We start from the raw sequence: 13874 nt of genomic DNA, 5'->3' as shown, positions 1-13874 counted from the left end.
GCAGCTCCCAGGTAGGTCCCTCGACTTTCCTAATCCCTTGGTGTAAGTGACGTCAGTCATAAAAACAACGCGCACACAACACTTAAAGCACTGCCGGGAAGTGGTCCTCGGCCAGAAGCAGCTCTCACAGCCATGAAGAACTGAACTTGCTTTAGATCTGTGCTCCCGACACAAGTCTAATCACTACAGTCAATGCCGCCCTCCCTTCGGGGTTTTCCTCACATAACTCTGGTGGAGTTAGCGTGTGAAGATAGCATGTTTCACATCACGCTGTTTTCATGTGTACCTTCTTCGTTTTGCTATTGCTGCTTGTTTGACTTATCCTTCCCCGTACATTCTCTCCCATCCTCCCCTCTGCTCCCCCACGCAAGTGTATACCTTGGTCCCACTTGTTCTCCTCTCTCGCTATCCCCTCTCTTGTCCTGGTACCTAGCTTACTGGACCCTTTCCCCCTCACTAACAGACCACCTTTTAATTCTAGGTCATTTGTGCTCCATAACTCTCTCTTCCCACAACTTAGAATCTCTCCATTCCCTTTGATGATCCTCTTTCTAAGTTTGCGATCTCCTCGCGTGCACACACGCACATGCACACACACACACACACACACACACACACACACACACACACACATCCTGGTTCCACATGTACGGGAAAAACATCCTCTTTCTTAGCCGGGCTTACTTTCCCTACCATAATGACTTCATTTTTCCCCATGGATGAACAGACTTTCATTGTGCATACATACCACATTTTCCTTATCATTTCATCTGCTGATGGACATCAAGGTTGATTCTATTTCTTAGCTACCATAAATAATGTAGCAGTAAGCATGGATTTATGACTATCTTTGTGGTATGTTGATTTTAGAGTAGACACCCAAGAATGATATTGCTGGGTCATATGGCAGCAATATCCTGTTTGGTTTTTAGATATCCCCATGCCATTGCCATAGTGACTGTGCCTATTTGCAATCTCACTAGCCGTGAATAGGGACCCCTCTCCTGAGTCACAGCCTTGACGACACTTGCTGCTTTTTCCTCTCCTCTCCTTTCCTTTCCTTTCCTTTCTTTCCTTTCTTTCTTTTTGTTTTGTTTTGTTTTTGTTTTTTGAGGCAGGGTTTCTCTGTGTAACAGTCCTAGCCTAACTCACTTTGTAGGCCAGGGTGGCCTCAAACTCACAGAGATCTGCTTACCTCTGCCTCACAAGTGTTGAAATTAAAGACATGAACCACCACAATCCAGCTTGCTGCTGTTTTCTTAATGGTGGCCACTATGACTGGGCTAAGATAGAGTCTCAGACCTAGAAAACAAAGAGGACCCTAAGCGAGACATTCATGGATCTACACAGGAAGGAGAAGAAGACAAGATCTCCCGAGTAAACTGGGAGCGTGAGGTCATGGGAGAAGGTAGAAGAGGAGGAAGAGGAAGGGAGGGGAGTGAAGAAAAATGTATAGTTCAATAAAAATAATTAAAAAATTAAAAAAGGAATAAGCTCTAGACTTTCTTCCAATAAAGGAGTATGGGAATGGTGGATTTTAAGAAACTGACATATTAACAAAATAAATATAGGTACAGTTTTTTTTTTACTTCTTTTGGTTCTTTGTGGATTTCACATCACACATTCCAATCCCACTTACTTCCCCATCCCTCACATCTGCCCTCTGCCCTTGCAACCTCCCCCAAAACAAAACCAAATTAAAAAAAAAGAAAAAGAACAAAGAAACAAAGCAAAAAAAAAAAGAAGAAGAAGAAGAAGAACCTCGTCATGGAAGCTGTAGTGTGGGCCCTGGAGTCACACAGTTTACCCTTCAGTCCATTCATCTTTACTTGTAAGAAGTGTGCATTGGTCTGGCTCAAGGCCTCTGGCTTCTGCTACACCACCAATACTGGGCTCTCACTGGGCTCCTCCTGGACATCCTGATGTTGTCCTGTGTCATGGAGATCCTGCTGTTTTGGATCTGTAGATTGATCCCCTTCACATGCTCCAACAGTTCATAGGTACTGTGGATGCTGGGGTGGACCATCTCACAGTCCTGGTTCTGGGCCTGGGTGGGTCAGCCCACCAGCCTTCCCTCATGGTCACTACCTGGGTGAGCTCTCCAGCTCTGACTAGGTTAGGTCACCCGTGTAGCCTGCAGCAAGGAGCAGGGCCTGGTCTCCTGCTCTCGGGTCCTCAGATCACAACACCAGGGCCAGCTCTGCTGTTTTGCCCTGGTGAGGTGCAGGGCCCTCTCCCTGATTGCTGTATGGATATCTGAGAGGGGTAGGTTAACCCTCATGCCCTCAGAACTGGCTCACTTGTGCCACCGGCAGCGTGCTGCCCCGGCAGGGTGCAGGGCCCACTCTTCCACCATCCGGTGTGCTGCAGCTGGTGAGGGGCAGGGCTTGTTCTCTCATTCTTGTGACCCCAGGGCTAGGTCTCTCACCTGCTGCAGGTGGCAAGGGATGAGAGAAGAGGGCATTTTTCCCTCGCCCATAGCAGGGAAGCGGGCATTTTTCCCTCACCCATGACAGACAAGGGGAGTGGGGTAAACTCTGTTGTTCTCACACCCTCAGGTCTGGGTCATCGGGGTGAATGCCTGTGGTGAGGGGTGGGACCATCTCTCCTGAGTGCAGGGGTAGAGGGGTGGGGGAGCAGCTCTGCTCTGAGGAGTGGGACTAGCTCTCCCACTACAATATCCCGTGAAAGGCGGGGCCAGCCATCCCTGGGGGCCAGGGAAAGGCAGTCTGGCTGGTCACAGCATAGTTCCCATGAGCCCCTGTGCTAGCACAGGCCACGAACACCATCACAGACCCCATCTGCAACAGGACCAAGAACCAAGGCATGGCCTTTGGCAGCAGCCTGGGGCCTGAACATCATCATGGCCCCGTAGCAGCATAGGCCACCCAGATTAGTATGGCACCTGCAGCCACACAGCCCTCAGGCACCAATGATCTGACCACACCCCAGGCACCCACACAACCTTCAGTGATACCAGGAATCATAGACACCACTCCAGACCCTGGCCGCTGTAGGGCCACAGACACAGACTTGGCCCTAGGCAGAGCCCTGGTCTGGACTAGTCCCAGGTGGTAGCACCTGCCACTCAAATTGACCCCAGAACGTTCTTAACAGGTTTAATTCGAATTTCCACAAAGACTAGGGATTTTGCACATATTTATTGGCCTTTTGTATTTCTTCTTTTTTGAGAATAGTCGTTGAGAAAAGCTGGGGACTGGTGTTGGTGTTTAATTTTGAAGGTCCTCACATATCTGGCGTAGTAATCCTGTCTGCTGTGTGCTCAGAAAGAGCTCCGGTCCTGTGGGCTGTCTCTTCACTCCGGCCTCTGTTTTCTCTGCATTGCAGAAACCTTTTCACTTTGTGCCATCTCATTTGCCAACTTGGAGGTTATGTCCTGTGCTGTTGGCGTCCTCTGCAGAAAATCCTCGCCTGTATCTAATCCTGAAGGGCTTCCCCTGTTCCCTTCTGGCTGTCTCAGAATTCCGAGACTTACATGAGGTCTCTGATGCGTTTTGGACCGTGTTTTGTGTAGCATGGGCTGCTAACTCCAGTGCCGCTGCTGGACATGCAGAGAGCTGGTTTCCCGGCACCTCTCATTTTCATTCTCACCTGGCTATTTTTCTCTTTCCTTTTATGTAACCTTATTTCTGTAGTCTTCAGCTAGGATACAAAACCAAACACACGGAGGACAATAGCCCCTCCTACGAGCTGCTCCTGAATGCCTGCTGTTATGAATGGGGAAAGCTGGCCGTGGGATCTGCTCATGGCTTATTACCGTGCTTTGTGTGTATTTATTATCACCAGGAAAATACAAATGATGGAGGACAATTTTATATATTAGCCGCTTGTGCTTTCGATGCACATAATTTTACGCTGTGCCTTTAATGTTTATATTTATTGCTTTTCTAAACACAATTCCTGAAAATGATGCAACTGCAGCCAGACTCCTGCTTCTTTCTCTTCTGTCTGCAGACACCCAAGGGCTCCACGTACTGCCGCAGACAGCTGACTGGTCAACTTTTCCTCCTCAGCAGTATCTCTTGACGCTTGGGTTCAAGAACAAAGAAGATGGGAAGTTTTTGGAAAAGGTGTCAGGCAGGAAGCTGCCCACTTTCACAGGTGATTGGAACCTCGATGTACTACATTTTGAAATGTCCCCATTTCTAAACTGGGACAAGGCTGGGACTGTGTCCCAGCACCAAGCTTGTAGAAGGGCCTAGATATACAAAAATGTTTGGTTTTAGGTCACTTTTAGTCTTTCTAATTTTCTTTGTGGGTTGATTAAAAATACATGAAATGCTGGTTTCAGGAGAGAATCTCCCAGGAACACATTGTACATTATCATGGAGTGCCTACCAACTCCTTCCTAGCATCCCATCCAGACACCGCCATCACCACTGCCTGGCATAGCCACCAAGACTACAGGCTTTCAGGTCTGGGGACTGGACTCAACAATTGAAGCACTAGCTCAAGAAGCATAAGAACTAAATTTTCAATTCCCAGAATTCCACAGAAATGCTGGGGGGAGCTTAGTGTGGTGCTAGCCGTGAAAGGCAGAGATGGGATCACCTGAGCAAGCTGGCTACCTAAACCAGCCACACCAGCACATTCCGGGTATGACTGAGAGACCCTGTCTCAATCAGTAGGGTGGAAGAGCAATGGAGGGTGAGTCCTGCCTTCAACCTTGGCCCCCCGACATGTATGCACACACACACACACACACACACACACACACATGCACGTGCACGCCAACTTAAAAGATCACACACACGCACACACACACACACACACACATGCATGCGCACGCCAACTTAAAAGATCACACACACACACACACACACACAATGGAAAAAGAAAAATAAAAAATATAGTCTTTTATCATTAACAAGCAAATATGAAGCCATTGCTCAGCATGACTAGTCCATGAAATCGAAAGCACCCATGTCAATTCCAGGTCACCTGGATTCTCTGCTGGGGCATTAGCGTCTGCTCCTCTCGTTCCTCAGACAATTAGTCAGGAGTCCAAAGCATCTGGAGAGCACACAGTTGATGGTGTTAAGTAATTTTGGTTAAAATTTTCAAGAAAATGTTTACATGGAATTGAAATCTTAGAATTACAGACTGACTTGATGACCAGGCTGAGCTTGCTCCTTGTGAAGTACCCGCACAATTAGGAACTGGAATTCTGCCTGGCACAGTACCACACGCACCCCCCTCCCCCAGGCTTATCTCTGCCTAGGGCCACATTCAGAGTCATTAGCATCTGCACACTTGAAGAATACCTGAGTGGGGCAAGACAAGGATCAGACATGCTTATGACAACATTTCTTCACAATTCAAGGCAAACATATTCTGCTGAGATACCCAAATTATCACAGGTTGTCTCTTAGATCTCTCAATCAAAAAGCTGAGTAAATGTCAGTTTCTAAAGGGTGACATCTCCTCTGCCTTTCTCCTCAGAGAGCTTTTATTGTTACACACATGGGCTGGGGGTGGAACCTAGTGTCCATACTAAAGATTTCCTATCTCTTAATATTGAAATATCTGTCTGTAGCTCACTAAAGAAAGCATTCTGAAATGGAATTCTGAAAAAAAGAATAAAAATTTATTGTTACAATTTCTAGAACATAAAACGCCTTTCTCTCTGCTGACCAGAGAAGATACAGTGAGACTCATGGAGACAGTGGGGAAGCGAATCCTGCCAGTCCTGGACTTTATCCGCAGTACACAACTGAATGTGGGTATCAGATGGATCTCTTGTCCCGTGTGTGAGCGCCCATGTGTGAGCACCTGGGGTTTCTAAGCTTATAAAAAGCTGAAAGAGCCAACATTGCAAGGATTGAGTTTAGGGGGTTTTGTTGTTGTTTTCTTTTGTGTTTTAGAAAGATGCACAGAAATCACATTTACAAAAGCAAACTGGTGCTAGCTAACAATTTCATTCCTCTTCCGGTCCCACACATGTCCCCCAGGCTACACTGTGGTCCTGAATGTTGTCAGACAAATATCTCCTTGCTGAGCTCTCCCTCCCCCTGCCTTCCTACCCAAGGCTGCTGGAGATTTTTCATTTCAAATCAATAAGAGAATGTTAGCAATCATAGTGCCTTCCCTACTTCATTTACTGAGCCACTGCACAGGACCGCCTCATTATCTTGCACGGGAACTCAGAGCTCGTGCCTGCACACCCAGTCTCAAGCAGGATGCCGCTCTAAACATTGCTGTTGAGCTGTGTGTGGCCTTCAGGTAAATGATGTAATCCCTTTCCCCGATCCCGGGAAAGTGTGCTTTTCCTCCAATTCTGTGTTTTAATATGTCCTAAATGTGACTTGAATTCCTTGCTGCTCTTTTACACACTGTATGCTATTATACTGAAATACGGAAAGAGACTTTCTCATTAATACATTATAAAGGCTGCAGATCTATACCCCTTTAATGTTTTCCAAAGGGCCTTAAGTTGGAAATTGTACGAATCTTCTTCTTGTGGCTTTTGTATTACATTGTTGATTTGATGTTCGTAGGAGGAGAGCCAAGGGGGTCGTCACGAGCAGCTACACAGCATCTGCTCAGCAGTTCCTTGCTCACTAACATCACCCAGCATTTTAGGAAAGTTATAAAATGTCCAATCCATTTGCTTGATTTAATTTAGAAAGCATGCTCTTAACAGACTTCCCTGCCGCCAGCCCCTGCTCTCTCCAGGCGTGTTCTACTCGGTCACCTCCCTCTATTTCTGCTGCTAAGGAGTCCGTATTTCTCTTACTTGGCTCGAGCTGTTGTGCCAAAATGCTGTAGAGCCAGTGGGTTCAACAGTAGACATTTCTACAATCTCAGAGTAATCGTCCAAGATCAAGGCGGCAGCCTGCTGTGGTCAGGTAAGGGCATTCCTCTTGGTTCTCATAAAGCTGAATTTTCCCTGTGTCGCCAGAGGGCTCAGGGAGAGACAGAAGAGCTCAGGCAGCTATTCTTACAAGGCCTCTCTCCCTCCATGGTGGCTGCTCTACTCTGCTTTTTCTTGCTGTGAGAAACTCCATAACCAAAGGCAACTTGGGAAAAAGAGAGCTTAGTTCACCTTATACTTCCAGTTAACAGTCTATTACTGCAGGAAGTCAGGGAAGGAACTCAAGATAGGAACGTGCAGGCAGGAACTGAACCAAAGACGAGCAAGAATGCGCTCGCTCTCTCTCTCTCTCTCTCTCTCTCTCTCTCTCTCTCCTGATACAGTTCCAAGACTGCCTGTCCTGCTGTGGAGCTACCAACAATGGCCTGTGGCCTCACAGCAATGAACAACCAAGACAATTCCCCATACACATGGCCACAGACCAGTTTGACCTAAGCAGCTCCTCAGCTGCGACTCCTTGTCTGGGTCAGTGTTGGTTTTGCCAAACTGACAACTGAAACCAGCCAGGACAGGGCCCCACCTTCATAACCTCATCTTATTCTAATCACCTCATGCACAGGGCTCATCTCCAAACATGCTCACACTGAAACTTGAGGTTGAATGTATGCGCCAGGAATTGACTCAGATTCTGTCCCCAACAGCCTCATTAGCAGTGCCACAAATTTGGGATCTTATTCTGCAGTTCAGCCTTTATCATAATTCCTTGTGCACGCGCTCGCACGCACGCACGCGCGCGCACACACACACACACACACAAACACACGCACGCACGCACACACTTGCACACACATATCTTCCCATCCTAACTGAAAATCCACACACATCATTACTACCGTCACCAGGTTACTAAGGCAATAAAGTATTTCCTACCAAGAACCATCATCCCCTGAGCATTGGTTGGTCCCTTCTAGGCATGGCTACCCTGGCAGCCCGGGTGCTGGGTGCAATGGGAGACATCTGTCTGTGCTCTGTCTCTGAGGCAACATCTGCCCAGCTTGGCACTTGTTTAGATGCTGCTGACTTGAACTATATGGTGTGAGTGTAGGTTGGGCCTTTCAAGTGCCAGGCACTGTCTCTGAGTCCATACGCTTTCCTTCTCACCTCCCCAAGTGCATCGTGACCGCTTGGAAGTTTACAGATTCTCTGTGGATCTGAAAATGAGACCTTCTCACCACAATTAAAGAAATTTGGATGGCCAATCAGCAGGGTCCTCTGCTGTGCAGCCAGTCTCAGAGCAATAAACACCAGAAGTCTTGTTCTCTCTGTCCATCTCACCGAGTTCCCTGTATTTACTCCTGTTGGAAACAACACTGGGAAGACTATCTTAATGGAAGCAAAGTGAATGAGTCTAAAGTTTTTTTCTGAGACAACGGGTATTGGCTTCCAAACATTGGCTTCCCCGTCTCATGTCTGCCCAGCAAGGCTTCCTAAAGCAGGGCTGAGGAAAGCTGACTACAAAGGTAACTTAACGAAGCAGATGAAGAGTTGGTGACTAGGAAGAATTTCCACCTGCTGCCGTTAACAAGCAGTTTTCAGTGGTGTGTTTAAGTTCACAGTGTCTTGGCATCGATTCAAATATAAAATGCTGTGCATTTGAATCAGTACACACTGTGCTGTCTCTGTATGTGCCCTAGAAGCAGGGTTTAAGTTCATAGTGTCTTTGCATCCATTCAGATATAAAATGTGGTGCATTTGAATCAGTTCACACCATGTTGTCTATGTATCTGCCCTAGAGGCACGCATTCACCCAAGGTGCACAAGCGCTTTATTGAGCATTCAGATTCATAGAAATTTTAATTATTCAGACTGGTTTGGGTTTTGTTGGACAAAAGGGCTGTTTCATTAGTTTTTCTTTTTCCTTGGACATCCTGCATACTTCAATTTTTCTTCTACTGCAAGGGTAGTGCTAGAGTCCCATAGGTCTCAAATCCTTTTCCTTCAGTCACTGACTTGCTCAGTTCCCCACGCCTAGGCAGGACTTGAGGGGTCCTCTCCAGGCATGGTGCAGATCAGCCGCCCATGGGAAGGTTGGACTCAGGTCTGCGGTCCCAGCGACCACAGACTCTGACCATAAAGATCCAGCATCACAACATTGTATCTGATGCCAGGGGCAACATCTGTCCTGAAGTGCCTTGGATTTGTCAGTCACTCTTAATACAGTGATTCGGACATGTCTTCGCTTGTCCACCAAGGCAAAGAGCCATCTGTTGGGGGCGTCCATCTTTATGTCCAATCCTAGCAGTTAAGACGGGTGCTTTGCATCATATGTGCCCGGAGACATGTTGACAATGTCCCTTAGTGTAAGTAACTCTCGAGTATGAAAATAATACATATTACAGCTTTAGCATTCATTTCAGTGCAGGAGACCCAGAAGACAGCATTAATCTTTGACATAACACCATCATATGAATTTGCAGCATTATCACACTTACATTGTCATATAAATGATGATAAATATGTGAATGTTAAAATAATACTTAGACAATGCCAAGAATTCTCATGATATTTCTCCCTAAACATATTCTATACTAACCTCTCTTATAAACAAGGGGTATTCATCCAGCATCTTTAATTAAGAAAAAGCTGGCACGACAGTGCACTAAACTACAATAATGTGATAACCGTAAATTAGAGTATCATTGCAGAATTTTTCACTGACTGTTCTAATTTTAAATTTTCCTACAGTAAAACAAAGGGTACATTTTTGTTCTTCACAAAATAAATATACAAAAACAGGACAACAATGTACCATCAATACAATCACATTAAATATAAAGTGAGCAAAACAAAATTCTAAAGCTTTCTGCCGAGTCTTTGCACCTGTCATAATCAGGACATTTTCTCAGCCCAAACACTGTTGACATGAGACGGAGAAACCCTGCTTAGAAGCTGGTGCCAACTGCTTTGGAAGTGCGGCCCAGAAGGCCCTGTATGGTGCTCTGCTCGTGCGAACCATCTCCCTCACATCATCTCATTGGGCCCTCACAACGCCCTTCACTTTACCAACGAGGAGCCATCCATAGCTTGAAGTGGTAATGCATATTCACATAGCTAGGGTACCAAAGTTTGGACACAAAATAGAAACTAGAATGACTTCTCCCGGTATTCTTTTATTATTACATTATAAGTTTTTTTTAATAAGACAACTTGGAAGTTTATTCCATAGTAGGACTCTATTGTTTTTTAATACTTGAGATCTTTTTCATTTGAAGGTAATCTTAGTTGTTTGTGACCCACTCTTGTGATGAAGAGGCAGGGGTTACAATGTTTCCCAGTCCTGATTATCTGAACCACACCACAGACACGCCAATATCTGTCTATCTCTCCACATATCAGTGCCCACTCACCATGGTCTTGGAAATGGAGGAAGCAGAGTCCTCTTAAGTAGCAGGCCAACGGGTGTAACTGTAAAGAATTCGCCCCTGATAGTGATGAGCGATGATCTTCTTTACTTGTTAACTCACACAGAAACATCTGCAGGACTGCATTTTGTTAAAGTTTCTTTACTAAAATGTAGCAAAACTGAACTACATAAATATTGAATAGTTCAAAATTCCCTTAATTTCTTAATCCCTACATAACGTCTAAGGTTTCAATCTTGTCATCTCTCAGCTTCCATTCTTCTGTACCTTCTTTAACACCACGAAACAGTTCCTTCCCTGTTAACTGGGCACCAGGCTTTACAGAATCCTCTCTGGAAACGGCTCTTTGGTTTCTCCGCACACTCACCAACTTCATGTGGCTGAGTGTACTTTGCAGCACCTGCGTCTTCATCTCAAGAGCAGATCACAAAACCAAAGCGCCTGGAGGTTTTGTTCGGAAAACCTCTCATGATCACGCAGTCTGTTAGCGTGTCTCATGTTATTTTAAGCTATCACGCAGTTTCAAAGCTCAAACCACCAATAAACAACTTCTTCGACTGTTCTGGCTCCGTTGGATCATGGCACAGATACACAGAATTAAAAATAAAGTAAATCTTGGATTGAGCACCAAAATACAAAAAACAAATTAAATCAGAAAATTAACTGAAAATGCTTCGTGGAAACATGGACTTTGACCTCTTGCAGAGGTGGTAGACAGCAAACAGGGTGGCTTTCCCCAGGCTGAGGGAGGGTCCTGTATCTCAGACCATGATGTCCTCTACACTCTGTCATAGGCCTAATTTACCTGTCTCTAAAAATGGCTCTTCCAGGTACACAACACATGGATAGACAAGGATCATTCTGTTCCTTTACAAGCTATAAATTAAAGCATGTCAGCATGTTCCTCATGGCTTCCAGTCCTGTTGAATGTCAACCATTCAGACCCCAGCATCTTTACTGTGAGGGCTTTTTTTTTTTAATCCCCCGTCATCAACATTTTAGTCCTAGCTAGACAATGCTGTTGCACACCTTTAATCCCAGCACTTGGGAGGCAGAGGCAGTGGATCTGCATGAGTTCAAGGCCAGTGTCTTCAAGTTCCCTGGATGCTCTCATTGGCTGCTGTCTGCCTTGAACCTTCTACTCTGTCTGTGCTCCCTGGCTAAAAGCTGAAGAATCTAAATAATAAAATTTCTTGGGGGAAAAAAAAAGATGCAACTAACCATGTTTTAATACCTTGTTAATTTTACTTTTCATTTCTTCCAGATAAAAGGATTAAAACTGTTTACATGTGCACATTTGAGTTGAACAATAGTATACGCTTCCTATGCATTTCCTGCTTGCAAACAGTGTTTCTGTATGTCATGCCAAGTGGAAACGCACGCCCCACATCGGGCGCTGCCTTTCCTAGCATTATGCAGTACCATTTATTTACTCAGCATTTCTCAATAATTGCTACTAAATCCAGGCAATTCTCTTTCAGAAGCTTGCATTTGAACTTGCTATTTGCCTAACCTTCATCGCGCCTGGGTGAGGTTTTAACTTCAATCTTGGCCACTTTATTACCCTCTCTCCAGAAACTAAGGGGCCATTTGATCACTCCTAAGGTCTCACAGGGTGGAGGGGGCTAACTCTCTTTGCCAGCACTAAAAGTTTAGGCTAATTCCTTCATGTTCCACTATTTCCTTGATTTTTCTTAAAGCAGCCACATTAAAACCCTCCTGCTGATATCAGATATTGATGTTCGTCTTTTTTCCACTCAGTCTTTCAAAGCTCTCGTCTTACATATACACGACATTGATCTATAGCCTCCTGATAGCCAGAACTGCATTTGGTTGTGGGGAGGGGAAGGCTGGGTGACTGTCAGCAGACAGAGATTCTTTCCCCGGGGTCTCATTCACATGGAGAACTTCCTGTTTTGTTATGCACCCAGCAATCGAGCTAACAAAGCACTGTTGCCTTCAACTATTTTTATTTTCCTGATGTTTTGGAAAATTACACTAATAGATTATGTTCCCGAGCAAGCTGCAGTGGATTCTGCTCCCTGACGTTGAGTCAGTGCCTCGCTTCCCTGCAATAGGCCCATTGTTTCCCCTAAGAAGGACAAAGGAAGCCATTGTTCTTTAGAGAGAAAATGCCACTGTTCAGGGACACGCCACAGCTGAATGGTGGCTGCTGGCTCTCTGCTTCAGACAAGGGATCTCAAGCCCACCCTGCAGAAGCATCACTCCTGGAAGTTGGTAGATTTTCGTATAAATAACTCATCAGAAATAATAAGTAAAAATGGAGGACATCACTTGGACCACACAGGTGGCCATCAGGGAGAAGGAAAGTCAAAAGACGGGCCTGCCTAACCTTCGTCCCTTTGGCAGATTCTAGGAGAGGCCAACCTGGCGGGCTTGCTATCCGTCACAGTGCCGGCCTGACATTTCAGAGTGTCACTTCTTAATTTCAAGTTGAAGTTCAGTGATCTCTCGTTGATTCTGATTTCTAACCACAGCTTTCTCTTCAGAGGAAAATCTCTTTTAGAAAGAAATCCCATGTCTCCTTTCAGGGAATCATTTGACACAAATTCCTCCCAGGTAGGAAGCAGAAAGAAAATGATGTCATCCTAAAATCCTGCTTGAGATGCCTGGATATCTGAGCAGGTGCCTACATCCTCCTAATGTCGAGGGCTATGCAGCAAATCCATGGATTCCCTGAGAAAGGTGAAGGCAGTGTGAACTGTCTTCTTAACAGACTCACCCAGGGACTCTGCCTTAGCTGGTCCAGGAGTCTTGCATGAAGGATGAGGAAGGCTGCTGGTCATCAGCCTTGCTTTCCTGAGCTCTACTTGCCTACTGCCTTCAGAACCCAGCTTAACTCAGGCCGTTAAGTTTGGGCCATAATGTGCCCCCCATCTATGTTTCATGAAGAGAAACCTGGGAATTGTATCATATGCTCTGCCTTTCCTCTCGAGCATGGCAGTCCGTGTTCAACCTCTCTTCTGGGTCTGTCAGTGACAAATGCATAAGAGGCCACCTTATTCTAAGTGGCCCCATCTGTGGGGAACCAGAGAGACGCCTGTGTATTCATGAGGGACAAGCACTTTACAAGTGCACAGCGCAGTCTACCACAGGGTGGTTCGTGTCAGTCGTTGAAGTAGTCCTAGGAGGACTAGCGTACAAACGGCCCAGGGAGAAACTACAGCTAAGGGCAGAGCAATTTTTTCAACTCGCGTAAAAAAATTGACATAACTAAGAGAAGGGGTAAACTCTTAGTTGGTACGATGCTGAGATAGCGTTAACCAAGTCACTTGTAGAAGGCCGTGGGCCCGTGAGAGGACAGCTAGGGGAGTCCAGGTTAACCCTCAGTCCTGACTGAGACGACAGCTAGGGGAGCCCAGGTTAACCCTCAGTCCTGACTGAGAGGACAGCTAGGGGAGCCCAGGTTAACCCTCAGTCCTGACTGAGACGACAGCTAGGGGAGCCCAGGTTAACCCTCAGTCCTGGTTTTTCCCAACATCCTCCTTTCCTAAGGCAAGGCAACTGGAGAACCCATCTCAACAGTCCCACTAAGAGCTGCCTTTCATGTATAGGCACCTCCTTGAAAAAATGCAGAGACCATTTCTAAGGTGATA

The 13874-nt window shown here is 45.9% G+C and overlaps 1 protein-coding gene across 1 annotated transcript in view; it reads left to right on the top strand.

Moving 5' to 3' along the window:
• Spata16 (spermatogenesis associated 16) overlaps window positions 1–13874 on the top strand; it is a 293053-nt gene that overhangs the window by 245306 nt on the left and 33873 nt on the right. Inside the window, exons 7-8 of the mRNA XM_048452627.3 lie at window positions 3976–4122; window positions 5628–5740. Coding sequence (XP_048308584.3) covers window positions 3976–4122; window positions 5628–5740 — 260 coding nt within the window. The remainder of the gene's footprint in view (window positions 1–3975; window positions 4123–5627; window positions 5741–13874) is intronic.

Source organism: Myodes glareolus, chromosome 20 (genome assembly GCF_982192425.1).
Source record: "Myodes glareolus chromosome 20, mMyoGla1.1, whole genome shotgun sequence".
NCBI classification, from domain to species: domain Eukaryota; kingdom Metazoa; phylum Chordata; class Mammalia; order Rodentia; family Cricetidae; genus Myodes; species Myodes glareolus.
The sequence above is the reverse complement of the archived record's forward strand: the minus strand, read 5'-3'. Positions and strand labels throughout refer to the sequence as shown.